This window comes from Temnothorax nylanderi, unplaced genomic scaffold, assembly GCF_030848795.1.
Source record: "Temnothorax nylanderi isolate EJ_2023f unplaced genomic scaffold, tnyl_v1.0 TNYL_tig0084_pilon, whole genome shotgun sequence".
NCBI classification, from domain to species: domain Eukaryota; kingdom Metazoa; phylum Arthropoda; class Insecta; order Hymenoptera; family Formicidae; genus Temnothorax; species Temnothorax nylanderi.
Genome location: NW_027249146.1, coordinates 476288 through 502877, shown reverse-complemented (window position 1 = coordinate 502877; position 26590 = coordinate 476288). Strand labels below are relative to the sequence as shown.

Genomic DNA, 26590 nt, shown 5'->3' with positions numbered 1-26590 from the left:
CGTTCCAGCCCGCCGGCCAATCAGCGCGCGGCCGGCGCGCTCGCATGCGCGCCGCGGCCAGTCGATAATGTGGCGGGAACGCCGCGGGTTCAAACGGGGCGCGCTCCGACAGCCGCGCGCGCGACTTTCCGCGATTCGATTAGGCAATTAACGCGCGGGACCGCGCCGCGAGGATTTCAATTAGCTTTCGGTTGGTGCCTAACCGGCGGTAGCGGCTAAATGAACACGCTTCGTGACAAATGCGTATCTAATTTCGATGCTTTCCTTTCTCCTTTGACAAAGGTAATCGGCGCTCATTCGATTCGCTTAATCTTGGCGAGAAAATCTGTTCATATTCCGAGATGGATCCTTTTAAAAATGTATATATATACTTGTAAAATACAACAGAGAAGATAAATTAATTAATAAATGTGGGAGATACTATTTTAATTATTGAAAAGCTCTTGCGCGATAAAGATGTCGCGCAATGTAACGTAACGTAATGTAATTCTGTATATTTTGAGCAATAATCGAATGATATACTTAATTGCATCAGCTTGTTATCGTTTTTCAATAAAACTAATAAACGTCGGTGTTCTTAATTGAAGAATTCGATTCCGCGAGAGGATATATAGAAACGGGAAATTTTGTATAAGTATTATAATTATACAATTTTATTCTCTTTAATCTTCTATTTTTTTCTCCTTTATTCCGATACAATTATTTTTCCAGATTATACTTCTGTACACGGTTTTATGAATTTTTTTATCGTAATATTGCGAAAACACTGAAAATTTATATTGGAAATTGGCGTTAAATCCGCTCATGCGGGATTAAACGTATATTTTAATATACAATTTCCCGGTTCGTATACGTCAATATCTTTGATTTATTTGGACTTTGAGGCACTCATTACTGATGCGTATCGTTTATCGTTAAATTATTCGACAATTTCAAGTAGCGCAATGTCGCGTGCGTTTAATGAGTTTATTTGCGGTCGCAAATTACAGAGGTGTAAGAGACCGCAAACGCCACTATCAGAATTACGGAAATCTCTGAATTCGCAGGTCTCTGCAGTACTCTCTGCACATGCCGGCGAAATATTTCCGAACAGAATTATTACCAACTTTGTTGCCTGCGTAATTGAAGCGGTGCCCGGAATAACGTTGTTGCCTGCGCCACGCCACTTTTCAAACTTTACACGAATTAATAAAAGCATTTGTTTGACAGAATATTCAACGAAGTGGCTATTGCGTCTAGAAACATTTTAATAACCCGCGGTATTCATACAGATATATTTCGCTATAAACAAATTACACGCATTATTTGAACTCGTTTCTGAAATTTGCTAAACGGAGGAACTCTCTCGTGATTAATCGCAGAACTTTATTACGAAAATACGTGATACGAATCGCTTGAAAAATAGAAAACGTGGTTTAATGCTTTGATTAACGCTGCACAATTCATTTGCACTCCGATAAAGAAAGCGACTCTTTGTGATTCTCATGTAATTCGAGAAACGAGCGCCGAGACCCATTCCGATCGTAAAAATCCGAGATGTGACTCCTTTTGCCAATTAAAGAGGCTCTCCGTTCTTTATGCCGGAAGAGAATCTGAGAGAATCGACCCCGGCCACTGTAGCGGTCGATGAAGAAGTGAGAGTCCGCTGCAGTAAATTGATCTTCCATACCTATGCAAGAAATCGAGGCGATTCGGCGAAAGAGACGACGACTAGGTGGAGAAAAAGGAGGAGACGAGAACGGAACGGAAGTGGCGGTGGACGACAACGAAGGAAGAAGAGAGGACACGTGGAAGACGGGGGGGAGGGGGCGAAAGAAGGGGGTGCAGCGGAGCAGAAGTTGAAATGTCTGCATCCATGGCAAAATCAACAACCTGTAGATACGAACTCCCGGCTGCCGCTATCGCTACGGCAATAAGGTAACAAAGAAACCATGTTACCGTTCTATGGAGCACCACTCGAGGGGAGTAAGAGCGACGAGAAAACCGTGCAAATATTCTTCGACAATTCGGGATCACGTGTGCGCGACTGCGAACACTCGCAAAATTCGCCTTTATAGAGGGAGGAAAATGTTTTGTTCGACACGACCGCGTCGACGGAGTCGCTTCTCCGACGAGAGACGGCGAAAAGTCCTCGATTCCCGTCACATCTCCTTAAATTCGCGCTTTTTGTACGCCATTCGCGTTTGCTATCAACTAGCTGCCTTAACGAAATTTTCCCTTCTGTACACGCGGGGTAACGGGAGGAGATTTCTCTTCGTAAAAATGCTGCGCGTTAACGGTTTCCGAGTTAAAACGATTACCAGGGGCTTCAGCGAATTAAGCCACGGGAGAGGTCAGAATTGATTAAAACGTTTGGTTCTTCCGGATTTTATGTTTGTAAAATACGACTTCCCGGATTTAGTTACCGAAATGTTTAATTCTATGGGGAGGTAGGAAAGAGAACGGCTGGATTACAAATTTTGACGGAAACTTTAAGCTTACTCCGGTTATCAAATGTTCTACAATGCGTCCTATTGTAGAATAGCAATCCAATACAATTGTACAATAGTTTTCTGTACAATAATCCAAAAAGAGCGACAGCGTATCGCCAATTTGAATTATTTTATCCCGACTTCCTCTGCAACGAAACACAAATCGCGAAGCAGCGCTCGAAAATGGCGAATTACAATGTGGCGGCGCTCTCTTTCCGCTAATTTATATTAAAATATAATTTAGCATTTCGGCCACGTCGGTCAGCTTTGAGCGTTAACCAAAAGTGCATTCCGCCGAAGAATAATTTTTTTAAATCCAAGCCCGGACTTTTTCACAACTTGCTTTACAAGTTAAAAATGACGTTCGGACTGAAATACGTTACATGGTCCGCTCGAAAAATACATATATATGATAATCCAGAGCTTGGATTTAAAGTCTAAATTTTCAACACATTTTACATTTTTTTTTTTTTTTTTCTATATCTCCCTTTGTATTATATGCATTTATATGGTTTTTATATTCCCCGCGATTACGCATACGGCCATTAATTAAATGACCACATTTGCGCGAGAAGCGGCTGACAATCACCCGACCGCGACCTACCTTCTAAATTTTTTGCAAAACGCGGTTAAATAAACATAACGTTGTTTACAGTGGTCGTAACCGAAAAATAAAACCGATGTTTTTAATCGATCCCCTCGTGCGTAACTACATGCAATCGTTACAACACATCGTTAGTTACGGTAATTGGCTCCGCGCGTCGAAATAGTAATTTTGCCATTCGACGTATCGCACTCGCAGAGCTGCGTCGCGATATGCGGCGCTGAAATAATACGCTAACGCGGCCGCGGGGAATCCCGCGTTTCAGAATCAATTACGAGCTCGTAAATTGTGGCACTGGTTTTATTTTCTCCTTTTTTTCCTCTCTCCCTCTCTCTCTCTCTCTCTCTCTCTCTCTCTCTCTCTCTCTCTCTCTCTCTCTCTCTTCATATGTTATCTCACGCTGATGGAAAGTATGATAGAAAGGAAGAGAGCGAAAGAGAGAGCTGCTCTAATACCGTTCCCTCGACGATAATTACCGAACCGTGAAGACGGTCGCGGGTCTTCAAAGACCGCGGTGTTTCGAAATTGCGGTTTCTTGAAGGGGCCGCACTTCGTGATGAAAGCGGGAAAGGTAACGAAATGAAAGCAGAAAGGGTGCCGCCGCGCAAAGTAACGCATTAAATTTCCGAACAGGGTGGTCCGTTCTCCTCTCGCAACAGCGCGGCCATTTTTCAGTGATAACACCGTGAGGGCCGTCCTTGCGATAAAATGCGGCGGACAATCCGCGGTATCTTCCAACGCGGACAAATGGGGCAGGTGCGTTTGCGGACCCGCCCCAGATAACGGGGGCCCTATCGCGAACGACGTAAAGAAATACTGTTGCTTGTTTCTTTTGTTATTCATTAGCTGCTCAATATCTTGCTTATTTTAATTGCGGAACTAAAATCTTATTTGTTAATATAATTTAGATATCATTAACAATAGATTGAAGATAAAGAGAAAAGATGTAAAACAAATAACGAAGAAATGTGGATATATGCTATATATTATATATATATGTTGTTAAATTTAGAATAAAATCTTAATCTTTTACGAAATGAGCTTTTGCGGCTATATATTTCTCTTTTGTTTCTTCAGTGAATAATGAGTAATGTAATACGTAATAAATTAACATTTTTACCGTAAGCAAGAGATCACAAATCCGAGCAAGAACGAAATATGCCTTATAAAAAATTACATAGCTCTAGAATTAGACATACAAGTCAAGTGAAGGTGAGTTCAAATATCACAAGCGCACGAAACTACCTCGTTTTAACCCTGGCAATGAAAACGTGACGGACCTGTGCGGTATATATATTTTTTCGCCCCTACATAATCGAAAAATAAATCCGAACACCCGAAGTTATACGGACTCCGATATTTGGCCCCAAAAATTCACCGCGAAACGAGTTCACTGATCCAAACAAAAAACAATCCGGCTGAAAGAAAAGCGACTTTTATTTTACCGCACTTTATTCTTTATGATTCTCGGTTCCCGCAATCCCGCAATATGAAAGAGCATAAGGCAAATTTGCGAGGGAGGGAAGAACGTGATTATACCATTAAAAATTAAATTACTAAATGTACATATCGTATTATATTTTTTTGCCGAGAGAGCTCGGATAAGCCGGAAGAGCGCGCTTCTGGAAAATTGAATTCTTTTGAAATTTTCGCCAGGATCAGAGAATTCTCCTCGTCACTCGATCGCGCGACTCGCCCCGCTCGCGCGAGTGAGCGTACCGACATCAAGCGAGCCAACAACGCTCTTGTCTTTGGCCTTTTTCGGCGGGCACATGAAAATGCATGAGTAGGTAGCCTTGGCCCGTGTGCCTTCGCCCGTGTGTCGGGCACCGTAGCCGTACTGGTTACCCTGGAAACGGTATCGATTTCAACCCTCAGCTATGCAGTAGGAAACCAGCACCAGCACCATGGGGGTCTCTTCACCCTGAGTTTCGACGAGGCGCACGGAGCCCGTTTCGACAACCCGATTACAAGGGCCTCTCTCTCTCTCTCTCTCTCTCTCCTCCCCCCGCTTGCGAATGAACACCGTTCATTCTCTCTTGTCCGAGTCCTTTCGAGGGTTTGTCCTAGGACCTAGCAATAAGCGCTTTTCTCTCTCTCCTTATCTCTTTCTCCCTTCCTATCGCTAGTCTCAATCATCTCTGTTTCGCTAATTTGCGAAACCGTATGCACCTCTCGGCCCGATTGCTCCGGCCCGAAAGTTATTGTTAGCGCACCGCAAACTGCAAATAGCCCCTCGATCCTCATAGTAGATGATGGATTTGCGGATCTTCCTAATTACACGTGGATTGCATTATCGTGGCGCGAGAGTGTCGACTCTGTGCGAGTATAATTGGAATATTCAGTCGAGATTATCGGCGGGATTATCTGCTGCGATTGTGTGCGATGATAGTGCCCAGAGTGGCGATGGTGATTATTTGAAGATTTAAAGTAAATACAGTTTAAAGTAAATGACGAGATAATGGCCGCTATCATTATAATATTTGAAAAAGTCTGACAGCTTGAGTTTGAACCAATTACCGGGGATTTCCATTCGATCTAGAGGTCTGCGCGCGGGTCTAGGAGAGAGTTCTTCCATTAAATTTATCGACACGTGAAAAGCATGTCATATAAAAAAAAAAGTGTCACACGGGAACTGTGTTAAAGAAGCGCGGTTGTCAAGTCCTACAAAGTAAGTGATAACTCAGGACGGATGTAATTCGTGAAATTGAGGTGTTACGGCGAACTTGGTAGTTCAAGAGAGAGAAGGAGACCTCGAGCAAGCGTCGCGACGTCGCGACGCGGTCGAAAGGATGACAATCCTAAATGCATAGAATATTTTAACGCGCGGTGCCCCGAGCTCGGTGAAAAATATCTCGACCGATTGCTTTACTCGTCCGACGACCTTCGTTTACGTTTTCCCACAGCATTACGCTTCTTCGGCGGGGAGGTCTGAAAGTTTGAAACAAAGCTCACCCGAAAATCACAGCACAAAGTTTTGTTCATTCACTTAAGTCCCTGAAATTAAATTAGCGAAATATCCCGGTAATTAAGCCTAGTGGAAAAATTTCCATTAGAGAAAAATCTACTTGAGAGCCCTCGGAGACATTGTCCGTAAATTATTACGCTGTAACTCCGGAACGTATGTACTACGGGGAGAAAAAGGAATTATCCGCGCATAAATTTCTTGATAAATTGAAACGAGAATGCGAACATTTGTCGAAAAAAATTTTTTAACAACTATATGTCACGTATATGTCGGATGTGGAATGTTAACAATTGCGTAATATAATTTTATTTCTATCGTAAACAAAATTACGTCCATTAAGAACGTTGTACAACGTTCCGTCATTCGGTCGTACGTTTTATACAGGTCATATTCCTCAAAGAACATGAAATAAACGCATAAAACGCGCGTTTTAATCCATTAAAACGTGCACATGAAATAAAGCGCTCATTTTATACGCGTTATCGGTTATGTTACCGTTACGATGAATAAAACACTAGTCCGAGAAAGCATGCAAACAAAGTGCCATAATTAAATAAAATATTTGAGCGTGTGAAAAGAGATGGCACATATGTCCCGTTTAACGTATAAATTTTTAGGTGGATTCTAATGCGTTAAAATAGCGCGGATATAAATATAAATAAATAACGTCGCGAGCTCGTATATGCAAAATGGAGTGGAGGAAAATAATTCAACGATATCAATGCTGTACACGAGTTATATATTAAAAATTACCGTGTACCATAATATCACATGCCTTACATCGCTCTTGAATACTGTCCGTTAAAAACTAACAAGATATGTGATTATTCTTCATTTATAATGTTAATAATACCGATAATAAAATGCGTTAAAATCGGGAATACTCACGCTATTCGTGACATATGAATGTTAGCTATCGGGACCACATGCATTTATTAATAGAGTGAGGAGAATTACAATACTAGCGTGCTAGTGCATCGGCTGCAGCGCTGTCAATAATTTTCATTGTTCGCCCTTTTCTTCTGCCACCTCGTACAGACCGCAAACTTTGTTGGCCGGTACAGCTTTATCTGAAACAACGTCGTATTATATTCGACGCTCTTTGTCGCAAAAATGGCACATGTCAAATGCGGGCAATAATTTAATATTTTTCTATCTATTTCCAACTCGACTAACAACACTTTACACATATAACACTCGTTGCTGTCGACACGTCAATTGTTCTTCGTTACGTGAAGTAGTTAACTTCAATAATTCTTTCTTTTATTAGTGTTATTTCGCAATTCGTTATAACGCAATTTTCAAAATTTGACTCAAGCCATGTCTGCGAGATAAAGGGCTCATTTATTCAACATGCGACGATGCAAACTGGCAATTTCATCGATTTTCTTTCGCCCCATCGGCAAGATGTAACGGCGTCTCTGCTCACATTTAATATTTAGACGCGCCGCGAAGAAGAGTTACGCGAGAGGACGGCACAGTAGCTGCAAATATTCCTCCCCGTGAAGTCATATCCGTCAATTTTCCTTCAATTTAGGATCGCGTCGCGTGAGAGTCAAATCAATGGGATGGAAACGGAAAAAAAAGAGAGATTCGTAAGAACGATTCAATACCTTGAAACCGATTTCTGATATTGAACATTGAAAATTTGAAAGCCTCACAAAATGGATTCGTGCGAAATCTTTTTTTAATTCATTCAACCTCCACGAGAGATTCTTTTTATCATTTCCTTCTCTTACGTCAATCACATAACTGTCAGTGGAGTTTTTCGCTTAACTCGCGCTTTGCGTCTCGCTTCACATCCCATTCAATCGATTCAAGCGCGCGGGGGAAAAAAAAGTTACGCGTCCGCCACTTCCGCAAATTTGTGCGGAATTCGAGAGAGTTTTCACTTTTTACCGCGTAAGAAGAAGCTACGTGATCAGGCGCCTCGTTCGATCGACGTGATCTTCTCGCGGATTCAGCATTCGCTTCCCGGACTGTACCGATAGGTAGGACGAACGCCGTAACGCCCCAAAGACGGGGCTATTAGCTTATCAGAGGATCGAGCTGATAGCGGCGGAGCGCGCGCAACCCCAAAAATAGAATGCGAATTCCGATGGGAGTCGTGCAACCGCCTGATGGCTTCTTCGAGAGAACCATTTGGATAACGTCTCGTAGATAACACAACAGCCCCGTTCCATCAATACATAAATTATTTCCGATCGCTATCAAGGGCGCTGTACCGCCTGAGTCTACAACCTCTAAGATCCGAATTTATAATACGAGGCAAATTGCGAAAACATTTTACGACAAGAATGAGTCGACGGAACACGCGCTAACTTAACAAACTAGTTTTTGTAATAATACTTGTATCGAGTCTCTCAATATAAATTTTATGTTAACCCTTTATAAGCCATGTAACACACTCATACATCTACAAATTTTTCTTATTTTATTTTTTCGCCACAAAATTAGCGTAGCATCTTATTTTAAGTTACAAACTGTTTTTTTTTTATAATAGTTTAAAAATTGTAAATTAATTATTAATTTGTCCAAAGATTAATGTTTGTTAGTTTCCCATTATATAATTTTTTAGACACAAAAAATTGGTTATAAAGGGTTAATAATTATGTTAACAGAATATAAAATGGTACGGACGGTAGGGAAGATGTGGCTGCATAAAGTAAATTAAATGTCTCTGCTAAACTTACCGATCATTTTGGGATAAGGCAGGTTGAGGTTGTTCATAATTCGGACGAACTCTTCCAGCGACTTGGACAGTCTTGGATTAAGGGCTTCCTCCTCAGCCACGGTGGTGACGGTTCTGCCGTTGTAATCGTGTGCGGGGTATAGCCGGTAATTTCGTGGCAGCGTGAAGATCTTCTCGTGAACGGATTTGTACAGGATCGTGGCGGATCCGCCCTGCGCACAGGTGGCATAGTAATTCGAGCGGACGGCTATTATATGTCATAAAGCTACGAGACTTGTAATACACGATATGACAGGCGCAATAAAGAATAATTAGCGAGTGAAAATAAAGGATTAAAAATTTTAATTTTATATTAATTTCATCGATGAAAGTTGTGGGGTTATTGAACAAAATCTGTCAATCCCCTAATAAATTTTTTATAAGCGTTAGAAAATAATTCTCGCGCGTTGAAATTGATACTCGTCGGAATACAATCAATGTCGGTGTCGTGTTATTTACTGTCCGGTAATAAAACGAAATATGAAGCGAAGCTTGAAGTACGCCACAGGCAAAAATAATGATTTCAGTCGGTTTCCTGTGTTAAAACGTCATTTAAACCGAGCTTTCGAGGGAAGAAAAGGTCGCGGCACGTTTATAAAATGCACCGACGCGCGGTCGAGCACGATGACGGACGGCTATTCATCACGCGGAGAGTTGCGGAGAAGAAGTCTTTCATATTCCCCGATGATATATCGACGTTTACTTGCACTACATACGACACGTAGGGAAAATGTTATTGCGCGCGTCCGTCGAACGCTTCGACGAGAATTCAGGATGCCGCCCCGCGTCTGTTCCAGGACGGCATTGATCGTTGATTAGTTATGACGTTCCAAATAAACAATTTATCGACATCCGACAATTATATCGGCGACAAGTTGCGAACGGCACTTCCGCCCCAGGAAAAAAAGAGCTGCTCGTTTTTTGATTACGCGATACACACGATAAGAGAAAAATAGCAAACTTGCCGGCTGAAATTAATACTCGGGGTCAATGAACTCGGGAGTGCTGGTCGATCAATCCTAGGAAGATTTTCATGAGTCACGTGCAATCTGTCTACACGGTGTGCGCAGAAATATCGCGTACTTTTTCACGTCTGCAGGGTTTTATTTGACAAATTTTGGGCCCGGTCTCTTTGAAAAAAATTTCGATTGCGTAACTTTTATTCAATTTTCTAAATTTTAATATTGCAAATCTATAATTAAATCAAGTCGCAAGACTTCAGTTAAATTAAAATTTAAAAGAAAAAATATACATATTACTTATTCATATTTACTAAGAAAAAAGAATACTTCTAAGTTTAAAGAATCTGCAGTCCAATTTTAATTTTAATTTCAGCATCTGTATTTTTACATCTTTAAATGTCACCGGTTAAAAAAGAAAGCAAAAGAGAGCAACAGAGCAATGCAATACCTATATTAACCGCGTGCAGGAGATCGCATATTCCCCGTACAGAAAAGCGCATGAGTGCGGTTTCCAACTTTACGAGGAAACTTCACGAGACCGTTCTCACCGCGCATTTAACGCTGAACATGATCGCGTAATTGTTAGTTTTGTTTGCTGGCCAGCTTTTATTTAGGGCTAGATTTCGAGACAAAAACAACCGTCGAACGAAATGGCACGAGTAATACTAAATCGAGATTTCGCGGGGAAACGTGATGCTCAGTTTTTCTCTCACACGGCATAAAAGTTCAGATTTTTCCCCTTTCTTCGCAATTTTTTCCTTTATGATCACAGAAGATACTACAACGAGGTAAACTTTACATTAAATGTTATCGCAGACGTTCTCGCTCCTCGGAACAAGAAGATACGACATCGTTGTTTCATTTAATTGCACATATGTGCGATCGAAGGTCGAAGGTACTGATCACGTGCGGTAACCATACGCGTATCCGCAAGGATACACGACTTTTCCGGCGAGTTTCCCGATCGAGCTTACCTGAAAATCAGTTCTGCCGCATCCCCGTATCAAGAGCGCATCACCCGTGAACGCGATTGCCTGCTCATCGCAAACGTACGTGACGCAACCTGCACAGATATCAGATGGAATATTTACGATATCGTGCTTCACTTCATCCGACCGCCATCCGACAAGCATCGCGTCGTTTTTCGAGCCAAATGTATATTTATTTCTTCGCGGTGATTCGCTCCGTAATCGACCGGCACGATAAACTAAGCTCTCGTTCGTCGGCTCGTTCATTCCATTTACGATATCGCATTTGGCGAAAAAGGAAAAAAGGGGCAGGGCGGAAAAGAAAGAAATTGCGAACAGATATATTACGTTCGCTCGAAAAATATTGGTACGCGGCAGATAGGTGTATCCGACATGGAGAACATGAACATGATTCGTATCCTCCGAGATATAAAAAGTGATTTGAAATCAAGTGAGGTAATTGGAAAATTTTGCGTAAACGCGTGCGATAACTTGCCAATATAATGGAATTACGATAGCTATTTTCTTAACAATTTTGTAAAGACCAAATCAATGGACAATGATGATGACTATAAAAAATATAACGTAACATTAACTAAATTGTACTAGAATTATTTATGTTCCCCACGCGTATAATACACACATGTTGCTTTACGAAATATTTGCCGGTTTTCTTTTCTCGCGAAATGTATGCGGTAACATTTACCATGAAAGAGCTGAAATATCTAGGAATTTAATCAGCATCGTTGAAGTTTTACGGTGTATAGGAATGAAGTTGATATCGAATATCTAACCCGCAGGTATTTAATACACGTTATTCCCATATTCGGCACGAAAAATCGAGCCTATCGAACGAGCCCGATATCGAGATAGCTCAGTAGACGCTTTCAGGATTTTCCTCGGACAAACGATTGAATCGCGACGAGTAACGAATCGGCACGATCGATAAGAATGGCCGTATTCCTTTTTTTTTCGTTCCGTTTTTCCAGTAGCGTAGTATATGTGTATATATACATGTTCCGAACTACTAAATATCACAAACGTTCGAGACCAAACTAAAAAGAAAGCTGTTTATATCGCCGCTAAAAATTAATGGTTTCCGAATTATCATATAGATAGAAAATTTAAAGAAAATTTTCTTTTCTTTGCGCCTCCAGACATAAATACAAAACATTGATGTCTATTTGGCACAAAGTAAAAATTATTTTAGTGACAGTTTAATTCAAAGATTAATTATACAATTTAATGTTAATAGATGAGCAGACATTATAATACTCTATTAAATTCTTTTGCTAAAATTCAGCGAAAAAATTCGAGCTGATTCAGAAGTTCGTGATTCCAGTGGTGATTCCGGGACACCGTGTATAAAAGAACCTGGCCTGAGTGAGACTTTCTCAATGATAGAAAAGAATATCAATATAAGAACACGTGTGTTGAGAAAAGTACAGAAAATTGCAGTTGCGATATATCCTGGATAGAGAACAGCTCAAGTTAATCACTCTAGGGATTGTATCGCACACGCAACACGCGTGTAAAATTCAAAACACGATGCAGCACATGCTCTTCTTCTTCTGGAGATAATGAAAAAGAAAGGAGAAGGATATGAGAGAATAGACAAAGTTGCAATACCGAGATAAAATTTTAATCTTTTGTAGAAAAACGTTTGAAACATGTGAGAGTAAGAAAACAATTTGTATAAAATAATATTAAATTGCGGTCTAACAATATGTAATATTAAGTAAAAATGAAACAATATTTTCTACATCTATCAGTACTTTATATTATTAATAATATCTTTCTCGAAGTTTAAAGATTAAAATCATAATTCTCATATTTCTACCTTCTCTTTCCTTTTGATCTTCAATGAATAATCTGCACGTCAAAAATCACGGAGTCTACGATATATTTTTAAATGCAGTTCTTAACAATACGCATGCGCGCGTCTTTCTAACAAAAATTGCAGTTGATCAAATCGATCCGGCGTTCGAGATAAATAGACGTGCACTATATATTTCTGATTCTTTCGATCCACGTGGTAAAAATATATATATCGCCGTCTCTCGCAAGAAAAGTATTTCGCCACTTTTTCTCGGCACCTCAATTAATAAAATAATAGACCGGGCGAACGCGCGATCGATCGCGCAAGAAATGCACCCCGACATCGCAAAATGTGTGCGAACGTGTTCCATAACTTTTCCGCAACGTTATTAGCCCCGAAACTTTCGTTACGCTACCCGAAAGTCGTGTTTCGTATCGTATTCATCGTGCGAGCGCATTAAAAATCGCGTTAAACCGGATTTACCGAATGCTTCGCGAAGATTTACAGAACACGACGTTGTACACCGGCATTCGCGTCGAAGAGGTAAAAAAGCTTGGCTTTAATGGAATTCGGAGTAATTTCTTTCAAGTAAACCGAGACTTAAAACACTCGCTATTAAATGTAAACGTTAAAGAGCGAAATAATTCTCGAAAACGATAAAGAGAAAAGAAAAAAAAAGAAAAGGGCAAAGATTCATTTTTCACTCGTGGACTCAACGAGACAATATATCATATACGTATATATCGTAAACGCGAAATAGCTCACAGAACATGTCGAGAAAACGCCTGAAATCCACGTATGTATCAAATATGATACACTATGCACTTAGCCCCTTATAGGGCGGCGTTGTGCTCTATTTTACCACTCCATGTAACTGACACATATGCGATGGTAGGATGCTAGCTAAATGGACAATGGTGTAATATTTTACTGCCCGAAAAAAAAATAGGCGAAAGCAAAAGCAACCATTCCCGGCAAAACACACACACATTGTTTTATATATTTCACCAGTAATATGTATAACTTTAATCGCGCATCGATTAAGCGCGTATCGATTTCCCAAGTTATTCTCGACTTCCTATCTTAAAAATTAACAAGTTGCAAAGTGGAACCGTATACAAGCATGACAAAATATTTAAAACGTTAAAAATATCGAAAGAGAGAAGCAAATAATAAAATAGGAATTATATAAAGAAAGATATTAATCCATAAAAATTCGTTCAGGTCACAATTTTTACAAACCTACAAAAAGGTTATATAAACATGAAAAAACGTGATTATATCATTTCAATACGTGTTGATACAATTCAACTTAAATAAATATCGATTTATCTCAAAATTCCGACATCCTGCACGAGTTCTCCGAAATGCGTTCGCCAACAGAGGCGAATTTATGAAGAGAGAGCTTTACCTTCGGTGTGACCTGGAGTGGGCAGCACCCTCAGTTGGTGCCTGCCGAATTGGACTTGATCGTTCGGCTCCAGGAGCACGTCCGCCTTGGCACCGCTGCTGCGCGATATCATGGACTTGCAGCCGGGCAACAGGCCCTTCAGCCGACCGGTCCCGGTGATGTGGTCCGCGTGCATGTGCGTGTTCACTGCAACAAGCGAGAAAGATTGCCGCCGGGACAAAAACGCCAGTCATTGTTATATACCAGCAAATGCATAATCGATAAGCGCGAGCCGAGTTCGCGCGAGATCGCGATCACGTCGTTTTATCACATTTCCGTTACAGAACATCGTGGAGTCGAGAAATGAAATACGATTGTCCTAGTGTAGAGACAGTAGTGACGGAATTATTCATTAATAAAGATTTTACGAAGGATCCTGTCGATCAACGCCGACGTAGATCTGACAAATGATAAATCCCAAAGATAAATCCTATCATATGGAATGACAGGATTAATCTTTTAAAGACATTTAATACTGACGTTTAAAAAGTTTCGGCGAACACAGTTGGTACTTCGACGTTGATTAAAAAGTCTGAAATTAATGTCGGAAGTTCTGGAATATCTTGTACCGTCGCTTCTAAAATATCTACACGTATAAATGCACGCGGATATATATAATTTAGCTTTAATGGATAATTAAATTACGTTAAATCTATTAATCTAATTAGCGGCCTCGCTCTCTTTGTGGAACTGTGAGTTACAAATAATGCGCATATAGTTTTACGGGAAGGAGGGGAGGGGCGGCATTAATGGCGTTTGCATTATCGGAAAACAGAGAGAGGTGCATTATGGAAATGTCCGTTTGTTCGGGACAGAATTGGCACACGCAGAGTTCCGCATAAACAAGTGCATACGTTCCACTTAGCCAAAGCGATCCCTCGCAAAAACCACTTCGCGGTCTGATAACGCAATAAGTAATAAGGTAATCCTATCAACCTTTTTTCATCGTGATATACGACGCCGTAAACTTTGTCCCTTCTCGCCGAACCGAAAATCCCTTGAGTCATTATAAGGGCGCAAATTTCGAAAAAGCTAATGCTGCGCAAGTAAGGGCGGATGTGTTGATTTATCTCGACTCTGAAATTAACAATTAGAAGTCGAGGGGTTTAAAAAAGAAGGGAAAAAGAACACAAATATATCTTGTTATATAAATTAGTTTACAATCTACGCTTAACTTTGAATAATGCATTTTAACCTTTTAAAGATATTTAATACGTATCAAATATATGTGTAATTAATTAATTAATTGGCAAGTATATCAAATTTGTATCTATCTTCTGAAACTTTATAGAGATATTTCTGCAATAATATTTATGTTATATTATTTTAATTCCTGCGCCTAGTATATTTCGAAATTACCTTTTTATACTTCCTTTCTTATATAATATTTTGAACAGTAAACGTTTGCGCGACATTGCTTCAACAGCCATTACCGCTGATTAGTCAGTCAAACTTTTAATCAAGGGTTAAACTTACAATCAATTAATTTCCATGCAGATCCATCCTCACGCGCGATAAGCACGATTTGTCGAAATAACGCTCTCGCCGTCGCGATACACTCGTGAGAATTATACAGCGGCCGCGAAATCGCATCGGCTCGTGCCCCGAAGTCGAAGTTCTTTATCGAAATTGGCGAAGTTCGATAATATGCCCAAGCGCACCACTCTCACCGGGCTTATGGTCCACGGGCGTGTTAACCCTCAGGACAATGGCGAAACTATGCGGGGTTCACGACCGTTCTTAGCGGCGGCGGGATTGCATGCTAATTCATTACGAAGTTCGGCAAATATTGGTCGGTTAGTAGGATAGTTCGCGATATAACTCTGCGCCCTCGGCTCGTAAATCACGGCACGGAGCATCGCGTACTTAATTGCCGACAAGTACATTTCCGACGATATCGAGTAACGGCGCCGGTAAGATAATACGTTTTGTTGTTAATTAGTGTACGTAATTAATTAGTTATCAATTCGGGTATTTTCTGGGTGCAGTACGTCAATATAAATGTTAAGCTTCTGCACCCGCAGGATGATTAATTTCGTGCAACGTTAATGCAAAAATGCCGGCCTAATAATCACGTGTATCGGGATAACTTTTATTAACTATATGCGTCGATCGATATGGTTGAGAAATGTTTTTGAACGTTCAAGCCAGATCTTGCGAAATAAAAAAAGGGCAGAAAATGGGAAAAATCCTATTACCCATAACGTTGTGGAAGGTGGAAGTGGCTAGCGATATTGATTTGGCACTTCGCAAGTTGTAAAAGCTAAAAGAGCAATAAACGTCGATATGTAAAAGCTAAATATTTCCAGAAAGTTTTCCCAAAATTTCACACACGTAGTTGAGGCAACGTGTTTTCGAGTTTGAACCGATATTTCTTATACTAGTTTAATAATAGTTCTTCGGTAGAACTTTCTCCAAAAAATTGTGTGTATTATATCATAAAAGTGCACAAATTGAAGTTCGGAAGGAAACGCAAGGATATTTTTTCTCGCATTATTTATAACATATAACACATCAATTAAATATACCTCCCTAAAATTACATGACAGGCATAGACAGGATGACTGACGCGTGTAAGACGCTTCTATTCGAATTCAACAACGGTCTATATTCGGCGTAAGTCGAATTTCACAGTTTTAAGCTAACAGCGATTGTAAATGTCGACATGATACTATTTTAACGCGCTACTACTTCGCAAAATTTCGAATTTGTTTCAAAAATATACATGGTAAACTCCACGTGTAATCTAGCTGGAATGTACCACGCAGAGCATACAATCCCGACTAAATAATGTCGAATGATACTGGAAAAACTGAATGGTATTCCCGCATTTTCTCACGCATCGATTTACCGCTATTTTTCACAAACCGCGAAATTTACGGGCGAGATAATGATCTATACGTCCGGTTGGCAACTCACGGGCGTATTTCAGCTTTAATCCCAGCTCCTCGACGATTGTTTTGTCACGATCGGCCCATTCGATGACCGGATCAATCAAAATTGCTTCCTTATCGTTGACATCGGCCAGCAGATATGTGTACGTACTGGATATCGGGTCGAAAAACTGGACAGATTTAAACACGGTTATCCATTACTTTTTAGCAAAATATATACGGAAATAAAATTACATTATCCATAACGTAATTATAAAGACACAATCACGAGAATGATATTATTATTACTAAAACAAGAGTAATATATTATACATAAATAACATATTATTCTTGTTATAATAATTATATAATTACTCTCGTAATTGTGTCATTATAATTGCGTTATTACAAATAAGACCGTATTAAATATGTATGATGCATACATTAAAACGCTGGAAAAAGCAAGTAGATGATGTAACATGATGTCCACAAGGAGATGATGTAAATGTATCCATACGACATATAACGTCATACACGATAATAAAGTCACGAAGGAGATTATGAAAAACTTCACGCTATCAGTAATATATATTTACTGCACATGTATTTCGATTCTGAACAAACTAAATAAAAATACGACAGATAAAATAATCAGTCGCCGGCAAACAAACGCATTCACATTTCGCAACGTTTAACAATGATTTGTATATTTTGAATCCTATCGCATGTTTAATTGCATCGACCCTCCGATTTGTGTGTGACGTGCAGGAGGCAAGGGGACGGCAGGAAATATAATTCTTTGAAAATACACTAGACTGCGCGAAACCATTTTCACGAAGCGCAAACAAAAAACAAAATGTTTTTCTGCATTTTTCTTTCCAATGTTAACACGCAACATTCACTAATCCTGTCAGTTGTGACCCGTTTTTAGGGATATGTCGGATGTGTAATAATTTTTGTTTCCAGTCAGATTTCATCTACGTTTTCATCCGATTCTGATTTGAAGCCTATTGGAAAACAAAACGTATTTTACTTCGAGTACAAATCCAAATATGAACGAAAAAATATAACGGCGGAATATTTTCACAGTTTCTTTGTTATGTCGATACAGTCGTCCGCGCGTCTGTATATTCATCGCGGAAACGAATTTATTAACGAATTAAATTCATTCATTCGGCCATTTTCAAGCAGGTGGCCCCCTGCGTCGTAACTTATCACTTTTATGTTACATTTTGCTGCCATATAATCTTGTTACGTCTATACGCAAGCTAACCGATGTAAAAGCCGTAAAAACAATGGCAAATATTTTGCATTCCATACGTCAAGTTAAACACAAAACCGATTACTTTTCGACCGGTAAATCAAATTTCCGTTCGAACCGTTTCAAACGTCTGTTGAAATTGTAAACGGAAAAAGCTCCATAGAAAAAAAAAAAAACACGCAGTTACGGTTGACCAATACAGAGTATTATAGAAATAACGCAGATTAAAGAACACGACATCGAACCTACTGCGGCAACAACGGCGAGTTAAAAAAAAAGAGTGTACAGTTTGCTTAAAACAAATAATTCGTTGGTGTTGTATAGCTGATATAGCATGTAGAGCGAGTAACAGAATTACAAAGTTACAAAAAATTCCTCGACATTTTTGTTAAGAAGAAAAATTTGTTCCATATTCGTGAAAAAATATCCTCTCTTGGGACGTTCCAGTCAGCCGGAGAAAGTTTCTGCATCAAAATTTTTACAAACCGAGTAAACCGTCGGATGTAAAGTTCGGCGTGTTTTCAAGGTTATTCCGAATAACCTTTCCAAAGGCGAACGTGAATGCCAATGCTCTCCCTACGCGCTTTTCCATATATATTTTCCTGCAATCCTTTCTTTTATCCCTCAAAATCCGAGACGCGGAGCCGCTTTGTTTTATTTATTTTACACAAACGCAGAGGAAAGGAAACAGATTTCAGGTACTTTTTTTTTTAATTGATATCTCTATACCATCTCAAAATATTTTTTTTTTTTGGTCTTTTTTGAGATATCGAGTATACATTCATTTTATTTAAAATATTACAAAAAACGGATCTTAGATCTTTTGAAAAAATGCACTTTTCTATTATACTTTCCAAACATGTTCCTCGTACTTTTTTTGTGTTTCTTCTTTTTCCCTCAAAATTTTAAATATACAAAGATATACAAGGAGATAATTAATATAAAGATATTAAAGGATCGAATTCATGGATTTAATTTTCCCGATTAAGATTGTTTTCCAAAGCGATATTCCAAGATTGAAATAAAAAGGATTGTAACATGTATTATGGATTAAAAATTTGATTAAAAAGAAGAAACAAGTGTAAAAATTTTCGAATTAAATAAGATATCTTTGTAGGATAAATTCAACCAAATTTTAATTAATTTAATCGGTGATTATCTTATCAAGTAACACTTGAATTATTTTAAAAAGAGATAGAATTATAATTTTTTTTATTATATTCAACTTATATTTATTTTTTTATTAATTATCTTATTATTTATATGGAAAAGGATTAGATTAGGGACAAAAAATTATATATAATAAAAAATTTGAGCAGAATTTTACCGATTAAGTCGGAGTTCACCCTTACAATTTTAAGTACGAAAAGTGTGCGAAAAGATGCGACTAAGATTGGGATTTATAACTCGATGCTACATTCAAGATCGTTTCAAGTATGCTCTTTTCGGTCATTTTATTAGCCGGATGGAATTTTAAGAGCAGATTTTTAAAACGATCTTAAATGTATTAATCGAGCTACAAATTACGCTTTAATAAACTTGAAGAGTCGCACATATCGTCGCTGCCGCTCGTCAGATGACGTTGGCGACCAAGCCGCGTATTCCTGGACATGCGCCGGTTACCTTTCGGGCGAGTGTTACTTACCTGGCGAAACAGGAAATCCCTCGAGAAGGGCACGCGCTCCGTCAGAACGTCGGCCATGGCGTGCTTCGCGCGCGTCCCGTTTCCCCGCAAAACTGTCGGCGACGCCACTCGGCAGATATTGCGTCCGCATGCAATCATGGTCCGCTTGCATCCGTCCACGTGAAGCCAGCGACGGCACGCGTCTCTCCTCGTTTCGTCGCGTGGCGTCGCGCACGACTACCGGCGATAAATGACGCCGCCGATTCGGCCGATTCCCCCAATTTCGTATCCCCTCGCCTCGTATTTCGCAATATTGCGCAACACAGTTATCTTTTGCTATCTGTTCAGTTGCATCGGTTTGCCACGTCACGATGCGTTAATCGCTTAATCATTTCTCTCAATGAGCCTAATGTGAATTACGTGTCGAGCAATATGCGAACGATGCCCTATTCTCGAATCGTTTTCATGAAACTCGCATGCGAAATTCAATGCTTTTCAAATAGAAAGTCGCATACGAAAATCAGTAGGGCAGGCTCGAGAATACGGTGATAGAAGTCGTAAGAAATGGACCAATCACAATGGAATGTGAGGAGAATACTCGATTGTGATTGGCCAATTTCTTACGGCTTACAATTAGAGCTTAAATACCTTTTAAAGCAAGGTTGTAGACCAGCGCTAACGCGTACTGTCACATAAGCACGCCTTTTTAAAGCCTTGTGTACACGATACTAGAAATCGGTCCGAGTTTCGGTTTAAGCCAATCAACTTCCAGCTCTTACAGAAAAGCAGCAGTTTCATTGGCTTAAACCGAAACTCGGACGCAGTTCTAGCATCGTGGACACAAAGCTTAAGATAAGATCTATTCTCTATATGATAGAAATAATATAAATTATGATAATATGGACGAAGTTATATACGAAGTTATACCTACATTAATATTTTCTGCATGTTATTTCGATAAAACTCAAAAAAGAAATACATATTCTATGGAAATAAAAAATATATAATAAAATATAATACGATCTTCTCTAAAAATTATATTGTTGTAGCATAATTATGACGTTTATATAGTAAATTAATGCCTGAAAGATTTGACTATTGATTAATTTTATTATTTATGATACATCGCTCTTATCTCTTTTATGTAAACATATTTAGCAATCGTGAAATGTCCATTCGCCTTCTTGAATTGTCCGCCTCGTGCCATGGCACTCAGGGCTACCATTTTGGGTGCTTTTAACCCTAGCCGGTCTCCTGCTAGTTAAATCTTGTTCTTTCCGATTTGTATTCTCACGAAGGTGCGTGGTGTTGACAGTCCTCTGACAATTTAAGTCGTTTTTAATAAATAATATAAGAGAATTTATAATGAATTTATAACGTATCGATTTAGCGGCTTCCACGATTCTTTATCAATTATCGAGATCGGGGATTCAGAACGTTAATTTGTATTTCACACACGTGCAACGTGTGTACATACTATTTCACGTGTTAATTATTTTATCGAGTTAAATTTTCCTTCCAGATGCCGTCTGTAACGCTAAAGGACGTCGATCAACAAAAATTTGTGAAGGCCTTTGCAGCCTTCCTTAAAAAGTAAGTAAGAAATATGTCCCAAGTCTAACCTAACCTAAATAATGTACATGTGTAGTTTCCAGAACACATATTGGATTATGTTCTTATTTATTCTTATTTTTATCACTTTATATTATTGTACCTTCTTTTCTATATTATTTTAATTCACTTTTATAAAAATTTTCATTTTATGTTGTATGTTTCTTACAAGAATAACTATATACTGTAGCTTGATGATACATTTCATAATTTGATTCGTACTTTGTAAAATTTTAGAACTGGCAAGATGCGCGTGCCAGAGTGGGTGGATATTGTCAAGACGGCCAAATTTAAGGAGTTGGCGCCATATGATCCCGACTGGTTTTACATCAGATGTGCGGCCTTAGTACGCCACATCTATATCCGTAGTCCGATCGGAGTCGGCGCCGTTACCAAGATCTTTGGCGGGCGCAAACGCAACGGCACTCATCCCAGCCACTTCTGCCGATCGGCAGGTGGTGTCGCGCGTAAGGCGCTCCAAAGCTTGGAGCAGCTGAAGTTGATCGAGAAAGCACCTCTTGGAGGACGCAAATTGACCAGCCAAGGACGCAGGGACTTGGATCGCATTGCCGCGCAAGTTAAAGCTAAGAGCAAAAAACAGCTTAAGCTTCAGGAAATTGTAATGTAAAGTTCTTTTATGTTTCTGTAATAAAACACATCGAAATACTTGGCTCTTTGGATCGTATTCAATGATGTACAACACAATTTTACCGCTGTGATTAAATTTGCTGTATAGTATGTAAGAATTAGAAATTAAGTTTCTATTATTAGAATACACGTACATTCGGATCATCACGGATATTAGTGTTACATTCTACGCGAAAATAAATTTTCACAACGTGTCCCTACTAGACAATTTTAGTAAGAAATATCTGAAAAATTCGATTATCGGTCGACGCTGTCTATAATTCCCTTTTTCTGGCCGTATCGCATTTACGCAACGATATAAATCTGAAAACCCAAGTTTTTTGCATTAAATGTCTTTTTCATTTCAATTAACTATCATATACATTTAAATACCTCCTATTATCTTGGTGAGTTTAAAAATTTAATTTTTTAAAACGTTTATTATATTTCTTTTTAATTTGTGCAGTTAAATATTTTCACCATTTTTAAAATTATGAAATGTTAAAAACTTTTTTGCGGAAATCAATATTGTCTATGGTGCAATATACAATTATTTTATATTATTGATTGAATATATTAAAACAATTATGTACAACAGTTTTTCAATATCGCGTGAAACGCCCGATCCCTCTTTAACTTTCCCGCCTTTTCTCGTTCCGCCGCATTCCGCCGTCCGACGGTTCCCGTCCGTCGCCATGATTGTCGCTGTCCCGCTGTCGACGAGCGACCGCTCTGAGTAACGTTTCACTTCGTGGCGAACGGCTGGCCTGGCGCCTGGTCGCGCGCGCGTCGACAGCGCCGCCTCAGTGAAACTTCGGCCGCAGTCGCGAGTGTTTCGGCGGTACTCGGCAACCGACCGAGGTAGTTTTGGGGTGCGCGGTGCGCGATAAGGTGCGAGATTGCGAGCGCGAAGCAGCGCGAAGGAGCATCCCGCGGACGCAGCTGCGTACGCGCGCGCGCGTGTACCTTCTCCGGTGTGTTTTTATGTGTTCGTGTTCGTGTTCGTGCGCGTCGGTCCGTCCGTCTGACCGTTCGTCACGGCGGTGTGCATGCGCGCATGTACTTTACGTATGCGTGGTGACCCGCGCTCCTCGCTGACGGGAAGAGCGAGCTCCTGCTGCTGCTGCTGCTGCTATTGTTGTTGCTGTTGATGTTGATGCTATGCGTCCTCGCGACGGCCGGTGGCTCGCCGCGACCATGTCGCGAAAATAATCGCGCCGGTCTGTCGTCGCGCGAGTGTCTGTCCGTCTCTCTTTCTCTCTCCCTCTCTGCGCGGACACGCGACACGGAGAGGTGGTGACTCCGTCGGACACACGCTGCTCGAACCCTGCCGTCTGTCTCGCTCCCCTCGTAGTCCTCGTACGGCTCGTACCCTCGTCATTCATTCCTCTCTGTCTTTCTCGCTCGCTCTCTCTGGCGCCCACTCTCCTTCACGCATACGCGCGCACGTCTCTCCCCGTCTCTCTCGCTCCCTGTCAACTCTTCGTACCGGGACGACGACGTTCATACCCGTGCGTCACGGGAAGGTGACGCGCGGCTCGGCGGAGGCGGAAAAACGTGATCGGAGGGTCCCCGGCGGAATTTACGGTGAGAGACAAGTGAAGTGAACGGTGTCCGCGGAGTGTAAGAGTGCGCGCGTTCGCCGGCGGCGACGAGGGGGAGTCGCGGTGGCGAGAAGCGCGATCCGCCGAGGGGACAGCCTCGCTTGCAGCTGGGCGCTGTGCGGCGGAGGGTGGGGTGGACGGCGGGAGACGGAACAACTGACGGAAAACGAGAACGGGCGGAAAGATGCCGGGCCTGATCGCCGTGAGTGAGTTCGTCGAGGAGACGAGGGAGGACTACAACTCGCCCACCACGTCCACGTTCGTCTCGCGGATGCCGCAGTGCAGGCAGACCATCACGTCCCTCGAGGAGGTGAGTGAGCTTTATGTGATGTGATGACGATCGGTGTGCGTTAACAGCCGCATACGCACGCACGCATCCGTCACGACGCGACGGTGGGCCCGTTCCCGTAAACATTGATTGAAATTCACCGTAGCTCCGTAGACCGGTCCTCCCGGTCTCCCCGCTCCTCCCGCCTTCGGGAAGTGACCGGGAGAGTCGAGAGTGAACTGCGATCGGCGCCAATTAATAGTTATGGGAATTGCATTACGGGAACCGCCGATGTGTGTGTGTGTGTGCGCCGGATCGGCTGATTTGATCTCGACTTTTTCGCCCATTTTTGCACAAATTTCTCGCGTATCTTCGCTCCAACTTTTTACGTATCTTTGTTCCAATTGTTCGTTCAACTTTGCTGTAATTTTTGGTGTATTTTCGGTGCAATTTATCGTGTATTGTTGCCGCAATTCGTTACTCGTGCTCTATTTCTACGCTTCTCCATTCGCGTCCCGCTCTCCAAGTTTCCCCGGCTCTCTTGATCCCTCTTTGTTCCGCCACCCCCTCGTACACCGTATCGTCCTTGCCGCTCTCTTTCTCCGTGTCGGCGTTAACCGTACCGGGTCGCGGTCGGCGCCCGGCGGCGGTCGCGCGCGTGTTCCCCGTGCGTGGGCGTGTATATCGCGTATCGGTCGGCACCGGGGAACCCGGGAACGGGAACGTCCGTCGACATCCTCGACCGCGATCCTGCGGGACGTCGATGACTTATGCGATCTTGACGTCTTTTCTGAATGGTACCTTCTATGTGCTTTCAGCGTGAACCGAAGATAATAATTTGTCCGTAAAGGGCCTGAACGTAATACAAGGGTACAGGCAAAAATGAAACAGGAAATAAGCCAGGCAACAGAAGGCCCCTGTTCATTTTTTAGCTCAACTTCTTGCATTGTTCATCTTTTCTCTTTTTCTCTCCAACGTGAAAAGAGAAAAGACGAACCATGCAAGAGAAGTTGGAACAGGCCAACTGAGATAATCACATTTCGACTTATAATAAAACTGAATCAGTGCGATTGGTCAGGTACAGGCAATGGAGAATAAAAATCCAACGCATCGGAAATTCTGTTTTTATTGTTTATTTCATATTCCATTGCGTTAAATTGGTATGCAATTTTTGGTGAGTTGAAATGTGGGGTTATTTCTGTTGCCTGTATCTTATTCCAGCTGTTTCTATTGCCTGTATCTTTGTATTGCGTTTAGGCCTTAAGGCTTCGACTCCCGGGATGACGAGAGCACTTACAATTAGCACGATTAGTACGCCTTACGAGCTTCTTTTATTATCACTTTACAGTAGCTTACCGAACGAAAGACGTCCCGTTTCTGACGCCGATTGTGCAACATCGAGATACAAGTATTATCGCCCCGCGGTTTTCGTTCGCGTTTAATTGAATCGCGCCCATTTTGTTACGAGTCCACAAGAATTTCAAGTCTTGCGAAAGCACGGGGAAGAGGCGAGGGAGGCTTGCTTATCGTCACCGATTGATCGTTAACACTTCAAATGTGGAAATGATGCTAATGCCGAGGCATTTAAAGCCGCGACGTAGTCGGCGATGACGCCTGTTATTATCGTCGCACGTGCTTTGAAGTCCGATTTCCTCGCCAGGAAACTGGCCGCATTATCGGTTTATATTCCGCTGTTCAGTGGCTCGTTTCTCGCGGTAAGCATTGGTAATGCGGACGTAAAACGTTTCTCGCGGCGCGATGCGTTTTGAACGCAGCTTCGAAAATAATATAAAGGTAGATAAAAAAGCGCGACGACTTGAAGGAGCGCTAACAAAACAGCTCTCGACGTCAGATACTACTAAATAGCGATATTCTTGAATACCGGATGTACTGCATTTTTCCTTGGATTCCGTAGACATCTGCGGCCGTTGTTTCGCTATGCTGCCGGCGCGATGCGACGTGATCATCGCTTCGCGTCGACGCTTTTCTAATTTGCGGGCGCGTGAATGACTATATGATACGTATCTCTGTCAAGTGGAATCCGTGCAACAGTAGGCCGCGCGTGAAGTGCGTATTCCTGTGCAAAGATACGGCTAGGCGTGTAACAGGAATATAGCGCAAATACTAGGCCCGACAAAGCCACACGTCTTATTTTTTCCCCACGGAACAGAACAATGGGACCTTTTTAATTGGATTTTTAATCGAACTCTTTAACATGTAGAATTAATTTTGGGGATAGAAGATAGAAGATGAGAATTTTATTTAAAATTAAGTGCCGTTATTCGAACATTCGAACAGTGTTAATTATTGAAGTAAGTTAGTAATATTCTCATTTGAATATGAATGCTTGTCTTAAGTGACTGTATGATTGCGACTTGTTCTTCATTATGTAATACGAAAACGTGATTTACATTTGGCACTAGTAAAGATACTTGGAAGGATTTATCGATAGGCTTGGCAATAGGATCTAAAGAGACCCGGTATATTACTGATGCCGTGATTATTATTATTATTATTGTCACGAACGTATCGTTTTAATATATTATTAAGGCTCTCATTCATGGAGCATAAATAATATATTATTTCATTATTCCATTATTCCACCTGCGCAATAATAGAATACATAATTAACTAAATAGTCGATCTATTAAATTTTGCTACTTAAAACAAGAAATTAAAAGAATAATAGAAATCTATTTATCTATTTCAACATAAGGATTAATTTTTATCACCAGTGTAATGGTATCAA

The 26590-nt window shown here is 40.9% G+C and overlaps 3 protein-coding genes across 8 annotated transcripts in view; 2 read left to right on the top strand and 1 right to left on the bottom strand.

The window, feature by feature from the left end:
* Positions 1-6765: 6765 nt before the first annotated feature.
* Positions 6766-20096, bottom strand: LOC139774637 (persulfide dioxygenase ETHE1, mitochondrial). Of its 2 annotated transcripts, XM_071710051.1 has the most exons (6): positions 19753-20067; positions 16893-17037; positions 13935-14120; positions 10711-10799; positions 8737-8947; positions 6766-7113 (listed from the first exon to the last, which is right to left on the bottom strand). In XM_071710051.1, exons 1-6 carry the CDS (start codon positions 19888-19890, stop codon positions 7046-7048), a joined length of 837 nt encoding a protein of 278 aa, XP_071566152.1. In that variant the 5' UTR covers positions 19891-20067; the 3' UTR covers positions 6766-7045. The 2 variants fall into 2 exon arrangements, with proteins under 2 accessions (XP_071566152.1, XP_071566153.1); XM_071710052.1 differs by lacking the exon at positions 16893-17037 and having other exon boundaries at positions 19753-20096.
* An 871-nt stretch (positions 20097-20967) lies between these two features.
* On the top strand, positions 20968-22008 carry LOC139774633 (small ribosomal subunit protein eS19). The gene is made up of 3 exons (XM_071710049.1): positions 20968-21029; positions 21254-21324; positions 21580-22008. The coding sequence occupies exons 2-3, from the start codon at positions 21254-21256 to the stop codon at positions 21968-21970; spliced, it is 462 nt and encodes a 153-aa protein (XP_071566150.1). The 5' UTR covers positions 20968-21029; the 3' UTR covers positions 21971-22008.
* A 142-nt stretch (positions 22009-22150) lies between these two features.
* Positions 22151-26590, top strand: part of Asap (ArfGAP domain of ASAP) — a 48082-nt gene continuing 43642 nt past the window's right edge. For all 5 annotated transcript variants that reach the window (XM_071710046.1, XM_071710043.1, XM_071710045.1 and 2 more), the window contains exon 1: positions 22151-23883. In XM_071710046.1, the coding sequence (XP_071566147.1) occupies positions 23758-23883 (126 nt within the window). In that variant the 5' untranslated portion in view covers positions 22151-23757. The remainder of the gene's footprint in view (positions 23884-26590) is intronic.